General features: G+C 42.3%; 1 protein-coding gene across 3 annotated transcripts in view; it reads left to right on the top strand.

Moving 5' to 3' along the window:
* The window catches only part of CELSR1 (cadherin EGF LAG seven-pass G-type receptor 1), a 156,950-nt gene that overhangs the window by 86,743 nt on the left and 43,763 nt on the right, over nt 1-26,444 (top strand). For all 3 annotated transcript variants that reach the window (XM_044280226.1, XM_044280225.1, XM_044280224.1), the window contains exons 4-5: nt 239-354; nt 8,141-8,229. In XM_044280226.1, the coding sequence (XP_044136161.1) occupies nt 239-354; nt 8,141-8,229 (205 nt within the window). The remainder of the gene's footprint in view (nt 1-238; nt 355-8,140; nt 8,230-26,444) is intronic.

Here is a 26,444-nt window from a genome sequence, read left to right as displayed (position 1 = left end):
GGAGTTCAGTGAAAAGGGCTACTTGCATGAAGCTTTCTTTCACATTTCAGCATACCATAATCCTATACACGGTTGTCAGCCTAGCTTCTAAACATCCCCAAAATGTATGGTTGTTCCATCAGTATGGTGACTTTTAGCAATGGCGGCTTCCACTGTTATATGGCTTCTTTTAGTTTCTGACTTTTGACCTCTTGCTCCGTCATTGAATGTAAAGAATGTGGTGGCTTTTGTATTTCAGGTTTGCTACCAGGGAACGGAATGCACTGATACTTTACAATGGCAGGTTTAATGAAAAGCATGACTTCATAGCACTAGAAATTATTGGGGAGCAGGTTCAGCTCACGTTCTCAGCAGGTGAGTTATGACCCATTAAGGGTCACAAAAAGAATAATTCCTATATCTGAATAAGCTACCGATAATAATAATTACTTTCCAAACTCATTTCCTGAATGTTTCTTGCATTGTCATTGAATGCGATACCCATATAATTCTCATTATGATGATCCAATGAAGTAAGGAGCTGTCCACCTTCACAATAGACTGGGTATATAATTGAAATTCAAGGTATCTTATATGTGTAGCCACTTTTGCCTATGAAGAGTGTGAAGCTACAACACAGATGTGTTTGGAAGGTTGCCTAGAGTGACTACGTCGGATGACCATGGTGTTGTAGAGACCAAAGTAGTCTCCCACAATGCTGGGGAAGTGTTAAGCACATTGATGACTTTTTTCCCTTGCATCTCTCAGGGTATAATGACCACCAGGTATTTTATGTAATTTTTTTACTTAGTATTTTTTGTATATAACATCATTTTATATCATAACTGCACTTAACACTTCAGAGCTGTTAATTGTCCCTGAATGAATATTTTATGCCTTGTAATCTTTGCGCAGTCATCTTATTATAAAGGAGCGAATCTGCACATAACAGAAGGAATGACAATACCAGTCTACAATTATAATTAATAAGAAATGATGACAGATTAAGTCCTTCATCACTGCATGACTAAGTATTCTGTACCTTAATAGGCCAAATTTCAATTACACATGTAAATGACCAATAAAGGTCACTTAATTGCAGCGCAAGTGAGATTATTATCACAGGATTAGGCTACTTTACCACAGTACCCTTCTGGGACAATTACCAGAAGATTAGGCTAGAATGGCAATCCTGTTACCCACCGTAATATAGGTAAGGAATTGGAAAGAAGCAGAAACACTGACATGACAACAGGGTACTTTGTGCCATTGATCATATTCCTCTGATAATGCTGGTACTTTACTCCACATATATAATAATGTCCGAGTAGTCAGGCAGACGAGAGTCGAAAAGCGAGTCTTTGTTTCTACAAAGGTAATTCACTATAGAGGTGTATGAATACCAAATCTTCAGCCAACTTTAGAATTGAAAATGTTCTGTCGTATTGAATAATTCTCTTTGTCTGATGATACATAGAGTGTTAATAATTAAATAGCAATGTGTGTGTATATATATATATATATATATATATATATATATATATATTACAGAAGCAGGTACTGCAGCTGCTATGAAGTCAGTGAGAAGAAGGGACTCTGGTGAGGGACTAAGGTGGAGATTTATCAAACTGGTGTAAAGTAGAACTGGCTTATTTGCCCATAGCAACCAATCAGATTCCACATTTCATTTTTCACCGATCCTTTGGAAAATAAAAGGTAGAATCTGATTGGTTGCTATGGGCAACTAAGCCTGTTCTACTTTACAACAGTTTGATAAATCTCCAGGGCTCCCTGTATGTTGAGCAGGACCAACCTGATTGTCGTACTGCCTTCCTCTCCTATAGGAAATAAGGAGAGGTTTTTCAACAAGCACTAGGCCCTCCTGTCTTAAAAAAGGGGTGGGGTGTTATGAACATGCACCAATTAGGGACCCCATTACAATTCCTGTTATGGGACCTCTTTTACGTTCCTGTGGGCCACAAGCAGTACAGAAGGTATGATAGAAGTGAATTTGGAGTTAAATCTGCTGTTTAGTTATTAAAAATTATTGTGGCTGTCCATGTCGGGAGAGAGCAGGTTGTAGACATTGGTGGGTGACACAGGAAGCGTCCAAATCAGAGTGGTGGAGGATCAGACAAGCCCTCTAAAGAAGAGGGTTAGTTAGTAAAACCTATTTTTATACAGTTTTTTTGTCTTTAAAGAGGACCTTTCATGGGTTTGTAGTAAGTGAGATAAATATCTGTACCTGCCGGGTACCCCCTGCTGTGCTGGCACACCGTTATGGCCCCCCGCAAATGTTGTGCTCAGTATGCTAATACTCTGCATCGGAGCAATGGGGAGGATACGTATTTCTTTGTGGGCGTCTCCTTTTTCCTGGCTGTGACTCTCTGCGCTGCGATTGGACAGCGCTACAGCCAGTGAGAAGGAGACGCCCACAGAGAGAGACTGCGTCTCCTCCCCATTGTTCCATGTGCAAAATTTGCGGGGGGCCATAACGGGGCGCAGGAGCGCTTTAAAAAAAAAAAAACGGACAGGGTGGCAGCACAGCGGGGGGTACCCCGCAGGTTGAGATATTTATCTGACTTATTACAAACCCATGAAAGGTCCTCTTTAAGTAAATCCTATGCTCAGTTTTAACATAGCTGTGAATAAGTACAGTAAATGTATTTCTGTATTGTTGACACATTTCTGAAAAGTGCAAACCCCAAGCAGACTACAAGGTACAATACTGCTTGTGTTAACTTCTGTCAAAATATTGAGACACATTTTATGCTAGATACCGCCCCTGGATACAATGTAATTGCATCTAACCTCCCTATGAAAGTTATAATTACAGAGCTTGCGTCTTAGGTTCGGCAATACTGCATGTCCCAGCAAAGCCGTCTGCAATTAATTTATATTTTTATCATGCACTCTGTGGTGTTTTATATTATTCAAATCCTACAAATCTTCAGATATTTTCCTTTTTGTGCAATTAGTAAAGATTAACTTAGATTTGTATAAATTCTTACAAATCAGCGCACTACCATTTTGTTTCGAGTGGTTTGCCTCATGCTTTATGGGCGGTTTAACATGCAGGAGCTTGTTTCTGGTTTTACTAGACCCTAGGGTTAATATGACACATTTATTTATCTGTTGCTGGTTGTAGATTCATTTATTTGGATTCAAGTTTAAACCAAAACGCTCTATGTCTTCTTGGAATTAGTTAGAAGCTTCTTACCATAAAGGGTGTGTGGGAATCAGCTTGACGGCATTGTTACGAGATCCTGCACCTGATAGAAGGTATTTGGAGTTTGCGGTTGGGTTTATGTGGGAGGTGCGCGGCCAAGACTTGAAGAGGCCTTGCTAGGAACATCTAAGGAGTTGGAAAACAAGGTGGAGAATATGTTAGCTGTTATGACATTCAAACTTGATGAATCGGGAATACTTGACAGACCCTCCAATAAAATATGCATTTTAATCTGTCATTTCCTAAACGTAGACCTCCCCACTCATTTTGAAACTAGTATTTTGTGCATCCAGGCTGGCAGGGTTTGTGCAGCCTGTCCTCCTTCCTGGTGAGCAAACGACTCTCATCTACATGTTATTCTTAAGGTACCTTTACACGAGCTTATTATTGTTAAATCGAGCAAAACTTAATGATTATCGAGCATTGTAAGAGCAATGAACGATAGAGCGATAACTGACAATTGGTAAATTTCTTGTTGGCTCGATCTTTTGTGTGGGCACAAAAATCATCGTTGTACGTCAACGATTTCATACGTGCAAACAGGAATTGCTCACTGCACGCCACTCAAATTTCCTTTTGTGTAAATGCAACAGTCTGCTTTACAAACGATGGAATATAAGATCAAAATTACGATTTTGTGAACGCTAATCGGCACGTCTAAAGGGTCATTGTTGAATAGTTCACTACATCAAGAAACAACTCGTTTGTCGCTCAGTTGTACCGATTATCGTCCTCGTGTAAAGGTACCTTTAGTGTCAGTTGTAGACATCCTAATTACCATGAACTATATAATACGTAATACAGTTACACTGGATTTTTGCTGTGTATCTATGTGACTGGCACACAAATAAGGCAATGGTTTGAAAATTCTCTCCACCTTACTTGAAATATGTAAACTTAGTAAGCATTGTATGAGTGGAGACGCATACCCAGATTTAGATCGGATACATGCTGCTGATAATCCATGTTGTCAATGCTTGCATATGTCTATGTGCATGAAGCATTGTGCTACTACATGTAGTGGTTATTTTTTTTTACATATCAGCCGTGGTAGCGTGCACCTGTACAATAATTTCATATTGTTTGAAGGCGCTGGTCTAACTTGGTTTTATGCAGTCTCCCAGTCTTAAACCTTCAGATTGCCTGCAGCTAAATCCAGTATCCAATATATATGCAATAAGTATAGGCAGTTGTGTTTCCTGATTGTCACGAACCAGCAGGGGTGAACCCACTGTGCCACGTGTCCTACCTCCTCTAAGGGCGTTGTCTAAGTGAACCCCTCGATTCTTCACAGTACTCCTGTTGGTGGGGATAGACTTTCCAGAGGGGAACACCAGGTTGCTACCTCTTGAGGAGGATAGGCACACGAGGCAGCTGGTCCAGGCGGACCAGGAGATACCTGAGAAAGGTGCCAGAAGTACAAGCGATGTCAGCAGGCGGGGTCGTTACCAGGAGCAACAGTGCAGGACCGAAGGGTGAGGCAGAGACGAAGTCAGACAGGCAAAAGGTCAGGGCAGGCGGCACGGGTCCAGGTCGGCAACAGGAGAGTCAAGGCAAGCAGGCAGGGATCAGATGGGTAGCAGAATCCAGGAACACAAGTATGAGTCAGGAACACAAGTGGTTATCAGGAACCTAACAGGACACAAGGACCTTGACACTTAGGCTACTTTCACACTAGCGTTCGATCGGATCCGTTCTGAACGGATCCGATCATAATAATGCAGACGGAGGCTCCGTTCAGAACGGATCCGTCTGCATTATTTTAGCATATAACAGCTAAGTGTGAAAATAGCCTCGTACGGATCCGTCCAGACTTTCAATGTAAAGTCAATGGGGGACGGATCCGCCTGAAGATTGAGCCAAATTGTGGCATCTTCAAACGGATCCGTCCCCATTGACTTACATTGTAAGTCTGGACGGATCCGCACGCCTCCGCACGGCCAGGCGGACACCCGAACGCTGCAAGCAGCGTTCAGCTGTCCGCCTGTCCGTGCGGAGGCGAGCGGAGCGGAGGCTGAACGCCGCCAGACTGATGCAGTCTGAGCGGATCCGCTCCATTCAGACTGCATCAGGGCTGGACGGCTGCGTTCGGGTCCGCTCGTGAGCCCCTTCAAACGGAGCTCACGAGCGGACCGACGAACGCTAGTGTGAAAGTAGCCTTATATATGTGCAGGAGGGCTAGGATTGGTCAGCGAGGTCACATGATTCAACCCATAAAGCCCAGGAAGTGATGCGTGCCGGCCCTTAGGAAAGTGCTGCAAGAAACAAGCATGCTGTGGCCAAGGCTGAGAGGAAGCTGTGGAGCGGATCCCAGAACAATAGTAACTACACAGACAGAGCCCAGGACTGCAGCGGTGAATGGTGAGCACCGGCCACAGATCACCGCTGAACACGGTGCCCGGGACTGAGGCGGTAAGCAGTTGAACAGCGGCGCACAGCAGCCGCTGTTACACTGATTTAACCCATTCACGCATAATCACGTACATGTACGTGGTAATGCGTAACGGGTTGTATGGAGCAGGTTACTGCTCTGAGCCCGCTCCATACATGATGGGTGCTGGCTGTATAATATGGTACAGTCAGAAGTACCAGCATCAGCGATGGTGCCAAACTCCGTCATTCAACTGCTCAGATTCAGGGTTTCATAGAGATAGCTGCATATGTGGGGTTAGGCGGAGGAAAAAGGCTCCTTCTGCTTTCCTACCCAAGCCCCTGCAGCAAAATCACGGAGCTCCAACCAGTTGCCACAACAGCCCTGGGTCTTCTTAAAGGCGTCAGGCTATCATGGTTAACGGCGTATAAAACAGTGCACAAGGGACAGCTTAACAGGCAGGGTGTCATAATTTCATGCACCGCAATAGTGGGAGAGGGGGATTAGTTAGGGGGGATTAACCCTTTTATGCATAATCGCATACATGTACAGTATTATGCATAAGTGGTTGCATGGAGCAGGCTGCTGCTCAGATCTAACTCCAAACACCTTAGATTCCGGCTGTATAACACAGCCGGAACCTGACCACAATGACCAGAATCAGCCATGACACCCACCCTGGTCCTTTATTTGCTTAGATTACACAATCAATAGCAATTAAGATCTATGTGTGGTGAGGGAGGGGGCTCCTTCCGCATTTCAATCCGAGCCCCTTGCAGCTAAATTATGGGGCTCCAGTAGAAAACCATGACAGCCCTGGGCCTTCAGGCTGTCATGTTCCACCCCCTGTAAAGCTCTGCACAAGGCACAGCTCAGCAGGCAGCGTGTCAGAATCTCACGGACCACAATAGTGCTCTATTCTGGTCTATGTGACAAGCGATCAGAAGGGCACAGATCCTAGCTCTCTACCGGGGCTTACAATTTTATGTAAAAAAAAAAAAAAAAGCTGACTAAAATGCAACTTGTCTCACAAAAAAATAACCCCTAATATGTCTATGTAAACGGAACATTTTAAAAGTTATTGCTTTTGGAATATGGGGAGGAAAAAGTAAAATGCAAAGATGGAAATGTACTTTGTCTTTAAGGGGTTAAGGCTGTAGTGGTCCTAAACAGATTGCTAAAGGCTGGGGAGAGGTTGACAGTAGTAGTCCTAAAGAAATTACTAAAGGAAGAATTTACCCCTCGGTACCCCGACCATTATTTTACCTCACATATCCTCCTTTAGCAGACCTTTATATACACTAAATATGATTATCCAGGCTTTCCTTGTTAATCTTTGTCTTCCTGGAAGTTTAGTCATCTGCACTTTATAATCAATCAGTTCTCCAAGCGCTGACTTCCTGGTGAACATGTGATAGACTTGTGTTTATATACAGCAGCCAATCTGAGGAGGCAGAGCTGCAGGGGGAGGGAGAGAGCAGAGGTCTGAACCAATGAGGTGACAGGAGGTGTGTCTCAGGCTCCCTGTAGACACTATAGCTAATCTGTAGTCACCGAACAGAACTTGACTCTCATGGAGCTGAGCTAAAATGCAGACAAACAGTGCGCAGTGAGGTAAATAAACGGCAGGTATTATACCTGCATGTCATTTTTAGGCACCTAACTGGACAGCCACGCTAATATATAAGCTATAGCACTGCTTTAACTGCTCAGTAATCAGATAAGTGTGTTTCCATGGAGCACGGTGTGATGTAAAAGCCCGGCTGGTACATTATCTAAGTGTGTCGGTGCTTTTCACATTGAAGTGTTTATTGTATAAAATCTGAGTGAGAAGCTGAAGGTGTTTGACTTTCAGACGGCCTTGCCTTTATTTACCCGTTTTTCTAAGGTTCTGTAAATGTTTGTTTTGCGGTAGATGTTCACCTGCAGAACATACTGTTAAACTGTTTGATTTGGGCAGTCTCTTTGGGCATATTGCTGCGTATGGGTGGTTCTTTTTTCCTTCTTGTTCTGTAACTTTTTTTTCTTAAGTTGCATTCTCTGCTTTACTTTGTCATTTATTTGACATTTTATAGTTCTTGAGGAATCCCGCTCCCCAGAGTAGCATTTTAACGACCGGTGTAGACATGTGCATGGGAACGCAAAGGTAGCTCATTTATAATCTGGATTAAATTAATGATTTTGAGAGCGCTCAGCCTCCAAGCCTAACCATTCAGTGCCTAATAAAGAACTCATTTAGGTCATTAACAAATAAGAAGCTACACAGGTTTGATTAGCCTTTGATTTTAAGGCTTCTTTACTAAAGGACCAGTTCAGTTGATGAATAGATGTGCTTGCCATAGCAATCTACAAAGCTACATAGCTAATTCTCTTACCTCAAACGGTTACATAGATAGATAGAAAATAGGAATATTGGAAACATGATTCGTTGCCATAGTTACTTGCCAATTTCTATGACTAAAAATACCAGGGAACATAAATAGGTATTGTGTAAGTAAAGACATTTTCATGTGAAGATTTGAATTACAAATTGTACCCTGTTCTCTGTTTCGTTGTTACAGGAGAAAGCACTACTACAGTCAGCCCCTACATTGAAGGCGGTGTGAGTGATGGACAGTGGCATTATGTACAAGTGCAGTACTACAACAAGGTAGGAAGCCCTGCCATACCAAAAGCCGCAGGCTAAGGCTACTTTCACACTAGCATTTTAGTTTTCCGGTATTGAGATCCGTCATAGGGGCTCAATACCGAAAAAAAAAACGCTTCCGTTTTGTCCCCATTCATTGTCAATGGGGACAAAACTGAACTGCATTCCGTTCCGTTTAGTTGCGTTCCCATACCGGAGAGCAAACCGCAGCATGTTGTAGTTTTCTTTCCGTCCTGGGATGCGGAGCAAGACGGATTTCTCTGCCACAATAGAAAACAGATCCGTCCTCTATTGACTTTCAATGGAATTCATTACGGATCCATCTTAGCTATGTTAAAGATAATACAACCGGATCCGTTCATAACGGATGCAGATGGTTGTATTATCAGTAACGGAAGCGTTTATTTTTGTAACGGAAGCGTTTATTTATAATGGTTTATTTTGTATCAATATACTATTTGGGTTTTGTTCCTTGTGGTTCTGATTTTTATATACCTGTCTATGACCAGTAACCTTGAGTATTTCGTAACCTAGTTCCTCTTAGGTCCCACTGATGCCAGATTTTTATTAGAATTATTATTTTTTATTAATATTTCTTCAATGTGCCAGGAACAATTTTGATATAGTAAACACAACTGCCTAAAGCAGATTATAATGGCAATAGTAACAGTATTGGGAATACAGAATTCCTCATGATTTAGGAATTGTAGATCCCATGTAGTACTGCAGTAAACGATTATTTTAGCAATCGAGTATTCTACCTACTATTTTTACAATTAATAGAGTACTCTAATAAGAAAAAATGAATTAATAGACTGTTTTCCTTTATAAAAACTCATCAAACCCCCTGCCATCATTCCCCAACACCCTTCATTCCCCTCTGTGCAATCAGCTCAAGTGCATCAGTTCCCCTCAGTGCCATCAGCCCCCCCCTGCCATCAGCTCCGTTCCCTTAGTGCCGTCAGCTCTCCCCCACCCCAGTGCCATCAGCTGCCCCCCTAGGTGCCATCAGCTGCGCCCCTAGGTGCCATCAGCTGCCCCCCTAAGTGCCATCAGCTGCCCCCCTAAGTGCCATCAGCTGCCCCCCTAAGTGCCATCAGCTGCCCCCCTAAGTGCTATCAACTTGCCCCCCTAAGTGCCATCAGCTGCCACCCTAAGTGCCATCAACTTGCCCCCCTAAGTGCCATCAGTTTGAAAGTGCAGCGCGGTACGGGCCGGCTGGTGACCACGGATAGAAAGCGCTTCACTCCTGCTCCGTGGTCACATGACATGAACGAATACTCGATTCAAATAATTTGTATTGAGGATTTTTTTGTGTTGAATTACTCGATTCAATTGAGTAATCGTTTCAGCCCTAATCCCATGTCATTTACTGATCTGCTAGATCACATATAAACTTTTGCTTCTCTTTTTCCATAGAGTTTCTCCACGTAGACTTTTTTTTTGAGATTTTTATGTTATTTTTTGGCTTGTAAATAACATCATGGGAGAGGGAGGGGGAGATTTATCAAGATTAAAGTTTTCTGTGCCGGAAGGTGTGATTAATTTCCTCCGGCACTCACTGCACCTAGAATTAAGTCTACTCCAGGTTATAGCTGGTGTACTTTTCAGTCATTATTTATACCAGAAACCTGCCGGGACCGATGGCCACACCTGGAGACCTACAGTTTGTGACTTTTTTACATTTCTGCCGTAGGTGCTTCATACATTTTTCCTTATGAATTTCATGCATTGTCACAAAAGTTTTTTTAGGTGGTGTTCTTTATTAGTTATACATTTTACATGCATTTTTTTTAAATACATTTTTTGCCATAAAAAAGTCTAATGCAAAAAAAAAAATATCTTAAAAAAGACATACCTAGATGTATAAAAATTTTAAAAAAGGCAGAAAAGCAACAAAAGGCCACAAAAAACGTGCTGTTTGTAGGGCATTTTATAATTCCCTTTTACATGTGACTTTAGGGATTTTTGCTGAAACAAAGGCCAAAAAGCATAATGCTATGTGCCAAACCCCCCATATAGGAGTTGTTTCAAAACTTGATATCATGTAGCAGGTCACTCCAATAGATATGACGGTAAAATGATACCACAACATATCTATTGGAGACAGCACCCTTCTCATTTAAACATGTTTAATTGCATTTTGGAAACCAAAAAATACCTAGCCCCAGACTAGCCTTCTAAAATGTAAGCCACTCACTGCTTCTAATTTCTAAGGACTGTTTCTTGTAAAAATTATGGTGGGGTTCTCCAAGACAGGTGAACAGCCTCTAGACAATTCTACACTGTATCTCCTTCATATTTTCCTTAATATTATAGTAGATGATAGTTTACAGTAGTAACAAGCAGTTTTTTTTTTGCATTATACTTTGGACTAATACCTTGGCTTTGGAGATAAACAGGCGTTCTCCTAGCCGGCCACATAGGTTTACCTGAAGCAGCTTTCTCGGTAACTAGCCTACATGATGTAACAGGTATTGTCGAGGGAAGTTCGTTTTTAATATGATTGGTTGAAGGAACCTGCAGGCATTCTGAAGTGTCTCGAAAATTTGTCTCATTTTGACACACAAGAGAGGTTGATGGTGGCTGTGCGTCTGATTTCATGCTGAACAATAGGCTGAAAGCTAAGGACTGGGATGATGCGGGAAAGGTGAACAAAAGGTGTGCCAGGGCTGGTAAATAGGCCACTCGGGTTTCATTGGCGTAGTAACTAGACGTTGCCTGTATAGTGTTACTCCTGTACATATGGAAAGGCCTGGTAATGTTTCTGGAATGCTCAGTCCCTAGCGTTTAATTGACTTTTTTCTTGTTCCATTTTCCTCCAGGTCAGTAGGCAGCAGTCCCAAGTGATTTCAGTACAACCCCTAGTAACAGGTCTTTGTACTGTGCCTCTGTATGAAACCACAATAGGCTTTGAAAGTGAGCTTTTGCTAATTATTTTGAATATTTCTACCCAGTGTGAGTAGAGTACGTTTCGCTGGTGGTTACTAGTGCTTGACCTTAGGTACTTCTTATTTATGCCCACCAGTGCTTAAAGGGATATACAGCTCTCAAGTAAAGACCTGTAGCTGTTGTGGAACCAGTTTCAAGTTACCAGTTGATCCATCGTTTTGTTTTTTAAAACCAAAAATGACATTTATCAGAACCTGTGTTTTTCAGCAACTGCTACCCAAATTGTGAACTTTAAGAAAGAATGACATTCTGTGATACATCTTACCAATAAAACTCCCTTTAGTTGTCCTCAAGCCCTTGGGTCCCTCTCTGCCCAATCGTTGGCAGCAGAAAAAAAAGCTGGTATTCAATTGCACTTTAGCAGGAGCAATTATTAGCCAATTGTTTTCCCCTCTATGCATTGCAGCTCTTCAGTATGGCAAGCAATACAAGGCACACTGGGACATGTAGTGCATGTCACCTACATATTAGCAATTCAAAACATTCATGTCATTTTCAGAAGAAAGAACTTTCATAATATGATTCTAGAATGTGTGACTTGCTTGATACAAAATGTAAAGGAAATGGTTCACATCCAAGTGAGAAACTGAGATCTAGAGAACGGAGCAGTGACTCTATATACTTCATTTTAGCACTAAATGCTAAAAGTTAAAAGTAATTGTTAATTTGCCTGAGAGATTACATCCAGCGTACAGCTCAGCTCTCCATTGGATAAGGGTAACCGATTACCAGTAGCATTACTCCCAGGTAAACATAATCCGACAGCAAACGAAATATGTCCTAGAAAATATTGTCTCTTTATTAAAACATATCAAAATGATCATAAATAGAAATAGCAGTTAAAGGGGTTGTCTCATCTGAGACAATGGGGGCATATCGCTAGGATATGCCCCCTTTGTCTGTTAGACCTAGAGGCTCTGTTCTCTCTGAAACTGGCGCACCCTCTGCACTTTGATTGACAGGAACATGATGAGGTTTTCACTGCCTGGTCCTGTCAATCAAAGTGCAGAGAGCAAAGTCCTCCTAGAGGCTCATTTGCATATATTATAATGCGGGCACATATGATTATGGGACCAACACAGATGCCGTCAGCTGCCAAGTGCACATGTAACAGGTCAGCCAGCTTCATAGGCACAAGTCTGCTGACAGATGCCCTTTAAAGGGAACCTGTCATGGGGATATTTGATTATAATCTAACTAATTATATACAATCATTAACTACTAAAAAGTACCTTAGATGTATTCACTTACTGGTGTGACAGATGGTTACCTCATAATATACACACAAAGATGCCACATGCTAATGAGCTGATTGATGTCATTGAGTCCAGCGTATATTTAATTCAGAGCTATAGTCACTGCCCTGCCCACCTGCTGCTGATTCATATGGAAAAAAACCTGTCAATCAGTAGCAGGTGGGCGGAGAGAGTCAGGAGCTCATGAATATTCATGACTCATCATTATCAGCTGGAGCTTTTCAATACAAGATGTTGGCAGATTGACTGGGTCAATTAAAGAAAGTGACCCAGCATTTTACTAAGCGAATCAGTCACTTATTTATGTTGCCCTTAGTTAGGACACCATAAAACTGGTGACAGGTTCCCTTTAAGTGTAAAAGCTAACCGCAGGAAATAATATTTTTATTGCTTTAATGGGATGATTTTAAAGGGGTTCTGCACTTTGTTTTAACTGATGATCTATCCTCTGGATAGATCATCAGCTTCTGATCGGTGGGGGTCCGACACCTGGAACCCCCGCCGATCAGCTGTTTGAGAAGGCTCCAGTAGCGCCACGGCCTTCTTACTGTTTACTGCTGGCCCACTGACGTCACGACTAGTATCAACCATTCAAGTGAACAGAGCTTAGCCCCGCCCACGCTAGTTGATACTAGTCGTGGCGTCACTCGGCCAGTGGTAAACAGTGAGAAGGCAGCTGATCGGCGGGGGTCCCGGGTGTCGTACCCTCGCCGATCAGCAGCTGATGATCTATCCAGAGGATAGATCATCAGTTAAATGAAAGTGCAGAACCCCTTTAAGGAGAACTTTTATTGCACATTGTGTATTATGTGTGTATAGGTGTAAAAGGGATTGTTATCGCTATCAGTGACCCTATGATGCCTTCTTTATTGAACCTAAATGTCTGTTAGACAATACCGCAGCCCCGACTGTGTGAAGTTCTGGTCAGCAATGTCCCTGAAGAACTACTTGATTTCACATTCTGAGTTTTCTGTGCAACATAAATGGAGGACATTGCATGTATTTACTTTTACGCGTTCTATTCACGGCTTTTCAGTTGCGAGGGCACTGTCTGTGCCTTTTGACTTTTCAGAGACAAATGTAGCCATGAACCATGAAAGCCTTTTTTTTAAAGGAATATCCCATTTGTCTCCTAGCAACTTTATCCACAGGATGAGGTCATTGTAACTGCTATCATGCTAGGAGAGCTTGCTGCTGTAAAAAAGCTGGGAAAAATAAAGCGTTTTAGGGTTTCTGTATGTTTGTAATACTTTATATTCATGCGAGACAATAGTTGTGTGTTGAACATGTAAATTTATGGAGTGAGGCTGTTACTTGGACCTGCTGCTGCCAGACGTCATCGTTCTCAGCTTGTACTATGAATGGAGCTGGCGCTCATTGCAGGGTGTCTACTCCCTCCAAGATGCCATGCAGTGCACTGTTTGCAGATTTTAGTATATCATTCTGGATGTCCAAATGCCTGATATGTGACTCGCTCTTCTGCCCCTTGATTGTTATCGTTAGTTGTAACCGCCCAGGCTGGGTTCATGGTAAAATGTGTGCCGTTTTTCTGAGCATCATACTCTCACTACATCTGAGCTCAGCATCAAGGTAAACCCACACATAGAGGTCTAACCGCATGCTGACACAGTTTACGGTGGCCCTTTGGCTACATGTGCCCTACCCTTCTGAAAGGTTACAGGCAGGGGCGTAGCTATAGGGGAAGAGGCTGCTTTGGTGCCCGAACTCAGAAGAGCCCACCCAGGAGGGGGACTAAAAGATTTTATCGTCTGAGCCTCCTCAACAGTATTATACAATGACAGTATATACAGTGACATGACATACAGTATATACGTGTAGGAAACTGACAGGGCAGCTGCTGGGCAATCTTGACTAGCCATAGGTGTGGGAGTTGCACAGGAGGAGGGGGCCCTTTCAAAAATTTGCTGTGGGGCCCTGTCACTTCTAGGTACGCCACTGGTTACAGGGCTACCGTTTTCATATCTATAGCTAGCATAAGTTATTATACATTTTATAACCACTGAGTTGTTGAATTTTGTGAAGCAACTAAAGGAGTTGTGTTAAATTTTCACTTTATCCTCTATTCTCAAGATAGGGGGATAACTAACTGATTGGTGGGGTTCCGGCCGCTGGAACACCGACCGCTTCTGAGAACAAGGGTCCCATTCCTCTGTCCTGATGGAAGAGCAGGTCAAGCATGCGCTTCGCTTCTCCATTTATTCTCTGTGGGACTGCTGGAAATAGCAAAACCCTGTACCTTGTAATCTCCAGCAGTCTCATAGAGAATGAATGGAGCGGCAGAGTGCATGCTTGACCTGCCACTCCATCAGAATGGGGGAATGGGAAACCCATGCCCTGGAACCACGGGGGTCCCAGCAGTCAGTCCCCTATTGATCAGTTATTCTTCTATCCTGTTGATAGAGGGGATAACTTGAAAACTTGGCAAAACCCCTTTACTTTACTTAAAGGGGTTATCCAATCCTAAAAAAAGCCCCCCACACTCTTCCCCGTATGCCAGGCCCCCCCATGCTGAATATACTTACCTGGGTCCCCACTCCCCTCGCCACTCCTGGTCCCTGCACTGCCGCTTTTCCCCGTGCATGGATGAAAAGTGCCGGTGTCGGGGGAAATCAGCCAATGGCAGGCAGGGACGGAGGAGAGCCTCCCTAGCATCGTTGGTGACACTATGGAGGCTCGTCCCCGACTGCCATTGGCTGCTCCCCCCCCGACACTGGATGTTTTCATCTGTGCATGGGTAGAAGCTGCAGAGGGGACCAGGAGCGGTGCAGGGAGCGGGGACCCGGGTAAGTATATTCAGCATGGGGGTCCCGGCATATAAGGGGGGCTTTTTTGGGATTGAATAACCCCTTTAATTTCAAATTAATAAATTAAACCTTTTTTGATGACCCTAAAATCTCTGGTGATTGGAATAAGAAAATCACGTTCTTCAGTAGCACCTTTAAAGTCATACTTGTTGGTTTAGGCAGATTTCAAGCCTTGGAAATGTGGAGTTATATTTCATATAGTTGGCAGCTTTGCTATATATTGTCAGTAACTAAATCGTCTATACCCGTTCTTTCCCGTGCATTAGTAAAAGAAAAATGTGACATAGGTTGCAGGCTGGACATGTCAACTATGGATCATATTTCTCGCCTGAAGGTTACTGTATGACCAGGTCTTATGAGGAACTCTGTCTTTCTGTCTTAAAACTTATGTGAATATATATATATATTTGAAGTAGTATGCTCTTGGTATAAAGCAACCCTGTATGCATGATATTGATGTATTGTTATGGTAAATCCTAAGCCCATGCAAAGTTTTTGGAAAGAACACAATCGTATTAGGCACAGTAGGGGTCTGACTGGGGTCACTGGGTCAATGCTTTTTACTCCATAAACTCAGAATTTCATATAGGATTTAAAAAAAAAACTACAATGCCTGTGATAGTTTTCCATCTTTTATGTATTTGGAGGTGAAATATTATCTTGTTTATTACCCATAAGAGTAGAAGTAAATCTCAGTTGCAGGGGAAAAAAATGGAAATTCCTCTGCTAGAAAGCCAGTGATGCAGTAAAGTGGACAATGAGATGACCAATTGCATGTAATTCATTGACCTGAATCCTGAGAGGCTTCAGATGTTTCATTCACTTTACTAGTGAAATGCCCACTGAGTTATTGTGTGCGCCAGGCATATGCACTACAAAGGAGACCTGTGCGGGTTCTCTCGGGGTGACTTCCTGGGACCACTAATGACAGTGCATTAGCTCATTGCTCTTTGTACACATGCAAATAGCACCGGCCACATGAGCCCCTCTCTATAGGAATACAATGGACGCTAATTTTTATGCTGATCCAATTGATTAAAAATTCAGCGACAGCACGCAGCAGTTCAGAGACAGATTGCGCATATATGTGTTAATGTTCAGGTGCTCCAACAGTTTGGAATAATATTAAGCTACGAGAAAGATAGATGAATTTGCTGAGAGACGTTCGAGATTTCTGTAATTGCTTGCATTGTGTAAGGAGCTCTGCACGTCCAGGTTTTAATGCATTTCTCTGTTCCTGGGTGTCTGCATAGACCATGTTAGCAGGGGAATGTAAAATATTCATACTTATGAATTATAGAATATTTCTGTCTACTGTATGCACAGTACCAATATTTAGATGTCATTAGACGCACCATAAACATATGGCTACACCTCCCTGCTTATAAAACCTGATGCTTTCTAGGAATTACTGATGAGCTTTCTTTTAAATGTGCCATCTAATGCCTGGAATGACATTTTACGTGGAGAGTCATGAACACTTCCATTATTTATAACGTTGCAAGCTTCTAGTCAGGGACCAGGTAAAACCAGTGGGGAAATGCTTTACACTTCTTCTCATCCAGGTAACTCAGAATATAACATTGGTAAACCACCATAGGTTTGCAAAACTTAAGGGATGTGGTGCCGTGTAGGGGGTAACTGTACTGTAACAATACGCAGTACTCATACCAGGACACTACTGATAGTTCCACCAATTACCAATTTGTAAGGCTGCTTTCACACTAGCGTTTTTTGCTGATCCGTCATGGATCTGCAAAAACGCTTCCGTTACAATAATACAACCGCATGCATCCGTCATGAACGGATCAGGTTGTATTATGTCTTCGGATCTGTCTTGAACACCACTGAAAGTCAATGGGAGACGGATCAGTTTTCTATTGTGCCAGATTGTTTAATAGAAAATGGATCAGTCTCCATTGACTTGCATTGTGTTTCAGGACGGATCCGTTTGGCTCAGTTTAGTCCGGCGGACAGCAAAACGCTGCAGGCAGCGGAATGGAGACTGATCGGTGGCAAACTGATGCATTCTGAGCAGATCCTTTTCCATTCAGAATGCATTAGGGCAAAACTTATCCGTTTTGGACCGCCTGTGAGAGCTCATGACGGATCTCACAAACGGAAAGCCAAAACGCCAGTGTGAAAGTAGCCTAAAATAAAACCTGTTTCACTGTTAGCACATGTCTATTCTGTAGTACAAGAGAAAGTGTTGAAAGTAATAGCTGTACGGAGACATCTCCTGATTCTGCAGGGGACAGAGCTGGAAGCAGAAGGCCCCTTCCCCTGTGTAGTGGCCGTGCTAGGGTACTGCAGATCAGCTTCCATTCACTTGACCTAAGGAGAGATCATCTACATTAAAATCCCAGCAAACCCCTTTGAAGGGAATCTGTCACCACGATTCTGGACCATTATCTGCAGTAATATATTGGTACTGCACATGAGGAGTCCAGATGACTATTTTTTATTTTCCAACTGCCCCTCCATTCCACCACTGCAGGCACTCCGCTACACAGAAATACACAGTCCAGATGCTGTGTTGTGCTAACATAGAGGACTCATGTGCATGGCGAGAATGTATGTCAGTGTAGTGACAGTAGGAAAATGTACAGTACTACTCATGTCTACTTTCTCAGTCCTTACTGATCAAAAAGTGGAAGCTACATCTCCAAGAAGGCTCCTCAGTGATATTTGAAACACTGGGAAGTATAGTCCACAGAGAACCCTTTCCATGTCCTTGATCACTTGAAGCCCAGTTGACTTGTACAAGACAGCAGGAGTCCGGTTGAAAATATCTGTTCCAGCCGCTGTCTTTTACTGTTTTGACTTTAGACTGTCTTACAATTTATCACCATAAACAGCTGCCATCCTTATATGGTGCAGCCTCCAATATGATACTATGTGGGAATACCTTACATAGGCACTTGGCTTCCAGAGAATCCCCCGAGTATATAACAGATACCAGGCTAATGTCATTAGGACATACCACTGTGGAATCTGCTTGTCAGGGGATTAAATATTTTTTAGTTTTAGCATAAATATGCCCCATTCCTGTTTTGATCTCCAGGGTAGAGATCACAAAGCACTTCTGCTCAGTTTCCAGGCGCAGCAGTTAGTGCGCCTTCATACGTGGCGGACAGCATTTACAGAAAAATCATATATAGTTCCCATGTAATTCTGTGTTTGTTTAAATTTGTCTACTCTGTCTAAAAATCTGTGTTCGGCTACATGCACACGACCGTGCTGTTTTTTGCGGTCTGCAAAAAGCGGAAGCCGCCCGTGTGCCTTCCGCAATTAATGGAACGGGCGGCCCATTGTAGAAATGCCTATTCTTGTCCGCAAAATGGACAAGAATAGGACATGCTATATTTTTTTTTTGCGGGACCACAGAACGGTGCACTGCGTGTGCTGTCCGCATCTTTTGCGGCCCCATTGAAGTGAATAGGTCCGCATCCAAGCCGCAAAAACGGCGGCTCGGATGCGGACCAAAACAACGGTCGTGTGCACGAGGCCTTCTGCTGCGGAAAATTTGATGTATTGTGATTGTTTTGTAAAGTCCAATTTCTCTATGGATTACAAGTGGAAGTCCTAATTTGCAATTAAATCTGCTTTAAAAACTGCATCAAAATCTGCATGAATTTAGACATTATTTGCATTTTTTCACTGTGAACACCCAAATTTGCTTTGGTTCTAAATCATAAAAACATTATTCCCCCCCCGTACCACATGTGTTTTTAGTGTCGTTTTGTGTTTTGTGTTAATACATTTGAATTACTTTTTCATCAGGTGTTTTTTTTCCCCTATAGAGGGAGAATTAAAAAAAAAAAACACCTGAGAATGCCATTGCGCCATTATGTTAAATAAAATAAAAAATGCCACCAAATTGAATAAAAAATGCAAAAAAAAATGTGTGCCCTGCATTTGATATTTGCCACAGACTTTCAGCTAATACCTAAAGCTGACACTGCAAAAAAGAAATAATTGCAAGAGCGATGAAAAATGGTGCTAAAAAATGTGCGAACCCATAATACTAATAGAAAATCACGTCAGGAATGATAAGAATTACATCAAGTTAATGGAAATTGGAGAAGGAGGGGGAACAGAACCAGAATGAAATAAAGATCTACATGTAAGAGGCCTCCTGTCCTCACATTGAAAATCAACCTCTAAAAAGATAAAAATATGGAAGTGACATAAAGGTCTACAGCTAAAACTAAGCTTTCTTGTATGTAATGCCAGGTTCATTGAGGTGATGGTGATTGCTGGTGGTCCTCCAGAGCTGTACTCTGTAAGCCTACATTGCAATTCCTTCCTAACTATAAGAATTGATATCACATCAGTACATGGAGCTCAGTAATTATATATTTTCTGTCTGTCTTGGGGATTTGTCTTTGGTGTTGTCATGACAAGCCAGAATAACAATCAGACACAACTTCACTCCATAGTCTACATGAAAACTCTGAATTGAATACAATGTAGCAGGCAAACACATGCCTTGGTTTTTTGCCGGTTTGAAGTTAATTACCCTTTGAACAATTTATGGCGTGCAAAAGTATCATTTGTATCCCTCCTCAAGTAAGAGATCAGCAGGTTTGTGATACCTCTGATGACAGGTCTCTCTAGGCCTTAATCCACACACTGCTCGTCATGCAAATGTAGTAGATGAAATGAGTGATAACCAGTTTATACGTATTATACTTAGCATACAGTGTTTACAGACAAGCAACAACATTTATTATTTTTTATTTGACTCACTTATATAGTGCTGACATGTTCCACGGCGCTTTACTCACTGTCCCCAGTGGATCTCACAGTCTACGTTCCCTATCAATATGTCTTTTCTCATATTGGGGAATGACTTCCTGTCCACACATAAGCTGCTGTGTCAGTTCAGAGTCGGCGTGGGTCACATGGCCCAGCTAAGGATTAAAAAGAAGTTTATTAGTCACAAATACAGTCACTACAGTTTACATCACATGCCTTTCTAACAGGTCAGAGAATACAAGTCTAACCTTTAATAAATGTGGTACACGGCTGTTGCACCAAACTCTGCCCCAGTATTACACATTCTTGGAGAGTCTATGATGGGGTCTTAAAAGGGTGGCCTCGTCTGAGACCTTGTTGCATATCGCGGTGATATGCCACCAATGTAACATAGGTACGGACGGGTCTCACCTCTGGGAGCCGCACCTATCTCCAGGACAGGCCCCCAAAAGTGAAGGAGAGCGCACCATGCATGCTCTATGGGAGTTCCGAAAATAGCCAAAGGACCCATTCTGAACATAGCCAAGCCAGCTCTCGGCTATTTTTTGTCAGTCCCATAGAAATGAATGGAGGTTGGCTGCTCAATGCACGGCTGCTCTCCACTCACTTTGGGGGGGTCAATTCTGGAGATAGGTGCGGGTCCCGGCATGTCCTACCAATGTGCCACCAGTGTCTCAGATGAGACAACCCCTTTAACGAGAAGGCAATTGTTGAATTCAGGTTAGGTAGGACTGTAGAATCTCTTGTTCATTTTTTATATTACACAGCAGGGGTGATGTACATATCAGGAAAGCCTCTACTCAGAGGTCAGTAGGCCATTGATCAAAGTCATAAGGGATAAAGCTGCATCACAAAGATCTGTCTGATGAAAGTGTAAGGCTACCACCATCTGCAGCAGGAATTCTGGTATTCTGTTCCAGTAGAGGAAGAAAATACCAGAATTGCCATATCCGCCAGGGCCCAACAGATCCCATTCACTATAATGGGGTCCACCAAGTTTCCAGCATTCTGCTGGTAACAGTATTTTGTCCTTTCACGTGTAAAAGTCACAAGACCAAATTTTTTTTTTGTCCTGATACGTAAAACCATAAAATTCAAGGAGGCTGTACTGTGTTTTCTTCACAAGTTGTCATATTTAGAACTGACATTATAGATGTAGCTTGTATGAGAAGAATGTATGGCAGTACCTTGGAAAACCATTTTCATACATCTTCCTTCTGCAGGACTTTGTTGTATCACATGTGCGTGTTTTACTGATGAGTTTAACTACATTTGGAAGCATTCCAGTGAAATGATCTGTGTCTCAGTGCTTGAGTTTGGGGTTCTTACATGTATGTCTTAGACCTTTGGCTGCTCAGCAAGCTGAAACACGGCAAAGCCAGATGAGTGCTCCAAGGGGGTAATTCAATACACATAGAAGCTGCTGGTTGCTGCAACTCCCAATGGCTTATTTGGGAGTTTTCTGCCAATCACATTTGATCATCAGGCATTGTAAGAAAGTAATTCCAAGGCCCTCGCCTGCTGCTGCTACCTTGTCATTGACACGCACATCACTCATATTAAATACTTCTATGATAAGTCACTTTACTCATTCCATTTTGACAAATTGGCCTGGGTATAGTATTTACTGCAAAAAAATATGGTGAAAGAAGCCCACCTTCAACATATTCCATCTTTCAAATAATTTGCTGGTCATGCCTTCAGGTAGTTTACATACCAGTAAAGTTTATCTGGATTAACATGCATCACTTAGTATCACTTTTCACTTTTTACCTGAAGACGAAACATTTTACACCTTTTGCTTAGTGAACTTGATTTCAATTTGTTAATCCTTTTCCATCATCTTTGTGGCTGTTCATAGAAGACAGTTACACAGGGTCAGCACACCATTTAGTCTTTGTATGTGCATAGTTGTCCATGAGTAGGAACATATAGGAACCATATGTGAGGAGGAGGTCACAGCACCCCCATGATTGTCCTGATGGCAGTTTCATGAAGACTTAGTTCCTTGAATTCCATGTGTAGTTCACATTTATAATTGTAGAGCACATTCTGTTAACTTGTATAAAAACTCTCAAGAATATCTGCCTCTAAGAATGCCCAATTCCTTTTATAGTCCACTGGTGATTTATCTAGGTCCCCTTTACTTATAACACCCGTTGGGTGACAGTGGAACAGCTGTAAGGGAGCAGTTACCTCTGCATCTGAAGTTCCTATAGGTTACGTAAGAGAACAACAATATTATGTGGAGGTGGAGTGAAGGCACAAGATTTTAAGAGGTTGTCCGCTTTTTACTATTGATGACCTATTCTCAGGATAGGTCATCAATAATCAGATTGGCGGGGGTTAGGTCATTAATATTAGGTTTTGTGGAGGTCCGCCTCTCGACACTTCCACCGATCAGCTATTTGAAGAGAAGGCAGCACTCGTACAAACGATGCCTTATCTGCTTTGTCACCCTGCTCGCCGCAGCAATTCCAATGGTGAGTAGGTGTAATTACAAGTATGGTGTCCCCATTCAATCCTATAGGATGGTTCTGTCTGTTCAATTGCATACTAGAGAGCTGTCCTATAGAAGTGAATGGAGACGCCATACTTGTAATTACACCTGCTCACCACTGCAATTGCTGCGGCGAGCAGGTAAACAGAGCAGAGAAGGCAGGATAGGTCATCATTATGAGATCGGCGGGGTGACGGGAGACGGACCCCCACCAATCTGATATTGATGACCTATCCTGTGGATAGGTCATCAATAGTAAAAAGCGGACAACCCCTTCAAGCGAAACACATAATGGTTTAAAGCTACTATACATAGCATGGCGCAATCATGTACAGCAAAACACAACATCTCAGTTAGTGGGTAAGGCATTTGCACCAGGAGCTTCAGACGGAACCTTTGCTAGTAGCCATTACATTGTCACTATACTAAAATGTATAGTTACATCATTTGCTGAGTTTTACCTTTTATTCTACTTCTATTTCTGCATGTGCGTTATCCAGAAGATCAGAATGATAGTTACAAATTCTCCTCCCAATGTTTTATTGCCCTATGGCATTTAAAAACTGCATAAAAGGTCATAAAGACTTGTGAGCAGTGAAGCAGGAAGGGGATGCCTGGGAAATGAGTTTCCATCGCATTATCTCTTGGATTGTTGGGCTGAGGCCAACAGGTTAATGAATGATTCTCTGGGGATGATTGGACAACTAATGAGCAGATTGTCTTTATTTCTGGAGATCATATGCACCTCCACACTTCCATGTCTCGCATGCCAAGTATGCAGATCTTGCCTTCCTGTTTTTATTGCAAACTACAACATTTTTATTAACTTATTATTTGAAGGAAAAAACATGGTGAATAACTGAACATTTTGGTTTAACATTAGTAATTTAATTATAGCTAGATATAAAGCACCCCACCCCGTTTAAATTTTGGTCATTAAAACAAACTGGTGAAATGTATGGCACATTTATGATAATAGGGTAAATGACTTACCTATAGTATTCTGTGGATCAGCAAATAAGTGAAAACAGGCGTATCAATTTGCTCATCTCTAGTTATGACCTGTGTCTTGTCAGTTGCTCTGAGGTCCGTGCACTCCAGTTACTGCCTCTGTCAAATAATAGATATTTGAGAGATCTACTATGTAATTGATATTTTGGTTGGTATATGTTCTTTGATACCTTCTCCTAAAAGAACAGAAAATACTTTAAAAAAAACATATATCGTGCTGCACCCTACACCTACTCCTTTATTTCTGTCTACCACTCTACAAGTGCTGCCCATTCTGCCAATGATTTATTAACATCCACCATAATCTGAACCTCTCATTTCCATCTCCAACTCTTCTTTTGAGTTGCACCATTTCTCTAGATTGTACTACCCCAGACAATCAGGTTACTTCCCAACTACCACAGTTTTAGGCCTTTCCTAAAAACACATCTTTTAAAGGTGGGCAATCACATTCCCCAATCTGTCTCTTCTACTTTCTACTATTCTTCTCTTCTGCTTTCTACTGTTCTTCAACATTGTTCCTCAGACATTGATCCGTCATACAACAGTAATCACCACACCCCATGTGCTCAAAAGCACATATACTGGCCTGTAACTGGCCTAGGACCTGTGCGTATCTCTAGAACTTGGCCCCAAAGTGAATGATTATGCACCATGCAAGTGCGGTGTTCTCCCCATCCACTTCTATGTGAGTTTCAAAAATAGCTGAGCGAGCTCAGCTATTTTGGAACTCCCATAGAAATGAGTGAAGTGCAGCTGTTCTCTGTTCACTTTGGGAATCCCGTTCTGGAGATAGGAGATGGTCCCAAAGGTGGGACCGGCACCTGTTTGGCATTGGTTTCATATCCTAGTGATATGCTACCAGTGTTTGAGGTGAGACAATTCCTTTAACCCCTGTGTTCTCTGCAGGATTTCTACAAGAATCATGTAGAAAATGCTGCAGATTGACAGGCAATGGGGGCAACTATATAAACTGAATTTTATCATTTCTTGGTTTAATGTTCCTTTAACAACACAGTGGGTGAACTGCATCAAATAAAAACTTTACTGATGTAGTAATATGATTGTTTAGCAGCATTGCATTATTGTCTCACCACCCATCAATTAAATATTATATTACCTATGATGTTTTTATACTGTTATGTTAGTATTCCCAATAATTGCTTACATGAATCCCAGTATCCAGTGCAGTAATATCAACCATCCATTATAGAGGAAATCAGTCTGATATAGCACAGATGTCCACATGACCTCCCACCTCTTTTTCATTGTAACATAAACTTGTTTTGCTGTGTCCATTTTCCTGCCTCAACTGAGCTAATTTTACATCCTGTTTACAGAAAATAAGTGAACCTTAGACGAGGGCTATTATGAAGTGATTTTTATGCCACGTTCATAAGGCTGGGTTCACATCACATTTCTATTTTACGTTTAACATATACAAAAAACGTATACCTGGATGCCTCTGACGGATGCCATGCTTTGGAGTCTGCCACCATAGAGTTTCATTGTAAAAAATGTGTAGGTTAAAGTTTTTTTGCTGGACTCTGCAGGATTGAAAAAGCGCATTAGGGATCATGCACACGAACGTGTGCCGACTGCGCCCGTATTGAGGCCTGCAAATAGCGGGTCCGCAATATATGGGCACCGGCTAGTGTTGGTCGGGCACCAAAGTGCTTGAGTAGAACAGCTCGGGATGCTGAAGTCAATAGGAGCACCCGAGCATTAAATCAGGCACCCCCTGCTCTGATGAGGGGAAGGTGTCTGGTTCGTAGGAAAAGGTCAGAAATTGATAGAAACACCACTAAAATGGTTTGGGAACAGCATGGGGAGGATGTCTGGATGCATCTTGGACTCCCAGGTCGCTGCTGTGAACTATGTTGTCCCGAGTAGTACGCCACTTTTATAGACTGACAATAATACGCACCAAACCGAAGATAAAAATCAATTTAAGACGAAAAATTGTTAGGAAATATTCTTTCCTGTATATTTACAAGTTTTACCAAAAATTACAAGGAAGAGGCACTCCGATACAACGTGTGTATCACATAAAGGAGGGCCTCATTGACATTGTGGTACAATTGTTTAGGTAGTGGAACTCCTACACTCATAAAGCCCATGCACTAAGGGAAAGGGCTGCCAAAAATTACAAGGAAACGGCACTCCAATACACCCTTTATTACACATAAAGGAGGGCATCATACACACCCTTGAAAAATTATGATTGCTGGCCTGCTGGTGACCCTCAAAAACACTAGGAGCAAGGGGCTGCTGGTGACCCTCTAAAACATTAGGGGCGAGGGCCTGCTGCTTAGCTGACAATCTAAAACTTTAGGGGTGAGGGCCTGCTGCCGAGTTGAATGGGTCTGCATCTATCATTACAGGCCACACGGATGGTGCCCGTGCATTGGGGACTGCGCTTTTGTCTACTTTTTCTTCCCAACTTATTTATTAAACATAGGGCAAAAATGTCATGTGAACCCAACCTAACAGTCATATAGTCTAGTGCAGCGTTTCCCAACCAGTGTGCCTCCAGCTGTTGCAAAACTACAACTCCCAGCATGCCCGGACAGCCTTTGTCTGTGCGAGCATGCTGGGAGTTGTAGTTTTGCAACAGCTGGAGGCACACTGGTTGGGAAACACTGGTCTAGTGAGATACAATGGTTGCCTCAGCTGTGATAAGTATTAGATCTGTCAGCCTTCTAAAGTAACCGAGAATCTGCCCATTCACCGAAAAAAATATCTGGCAAAATCTGGCAAATAGTTGCATAGTTCCTCATTATGTAATGATTAGTTGTTTTTTTTTACCTAGAACTGATAAACCTCAGTATATGCAATTATCTAAAATGGAGTCCTCCAGATTGTGTTCCACGCCATGAAGTTTCCTTTGCTGTGACCTTGTATGTTAAGCAG

The sequence above is a fragment of the Bufo gargarizans genome, chromosome 2 (assembly GCF_014858855.1).
Source record: "Bufo gargarizans isolate SCDJY-AF-19 chromosome 2, ASM1485885v1, whole genome shotgun sequence".
NCBI lineage: Eukaryota > Metazoa > Chordata > Amphibia > Anura > Bufonidae > Bufo > Bufo gargarizans.
This window is presented reverse-complemented; position numbering and strand designations above follow the sequence as displayed.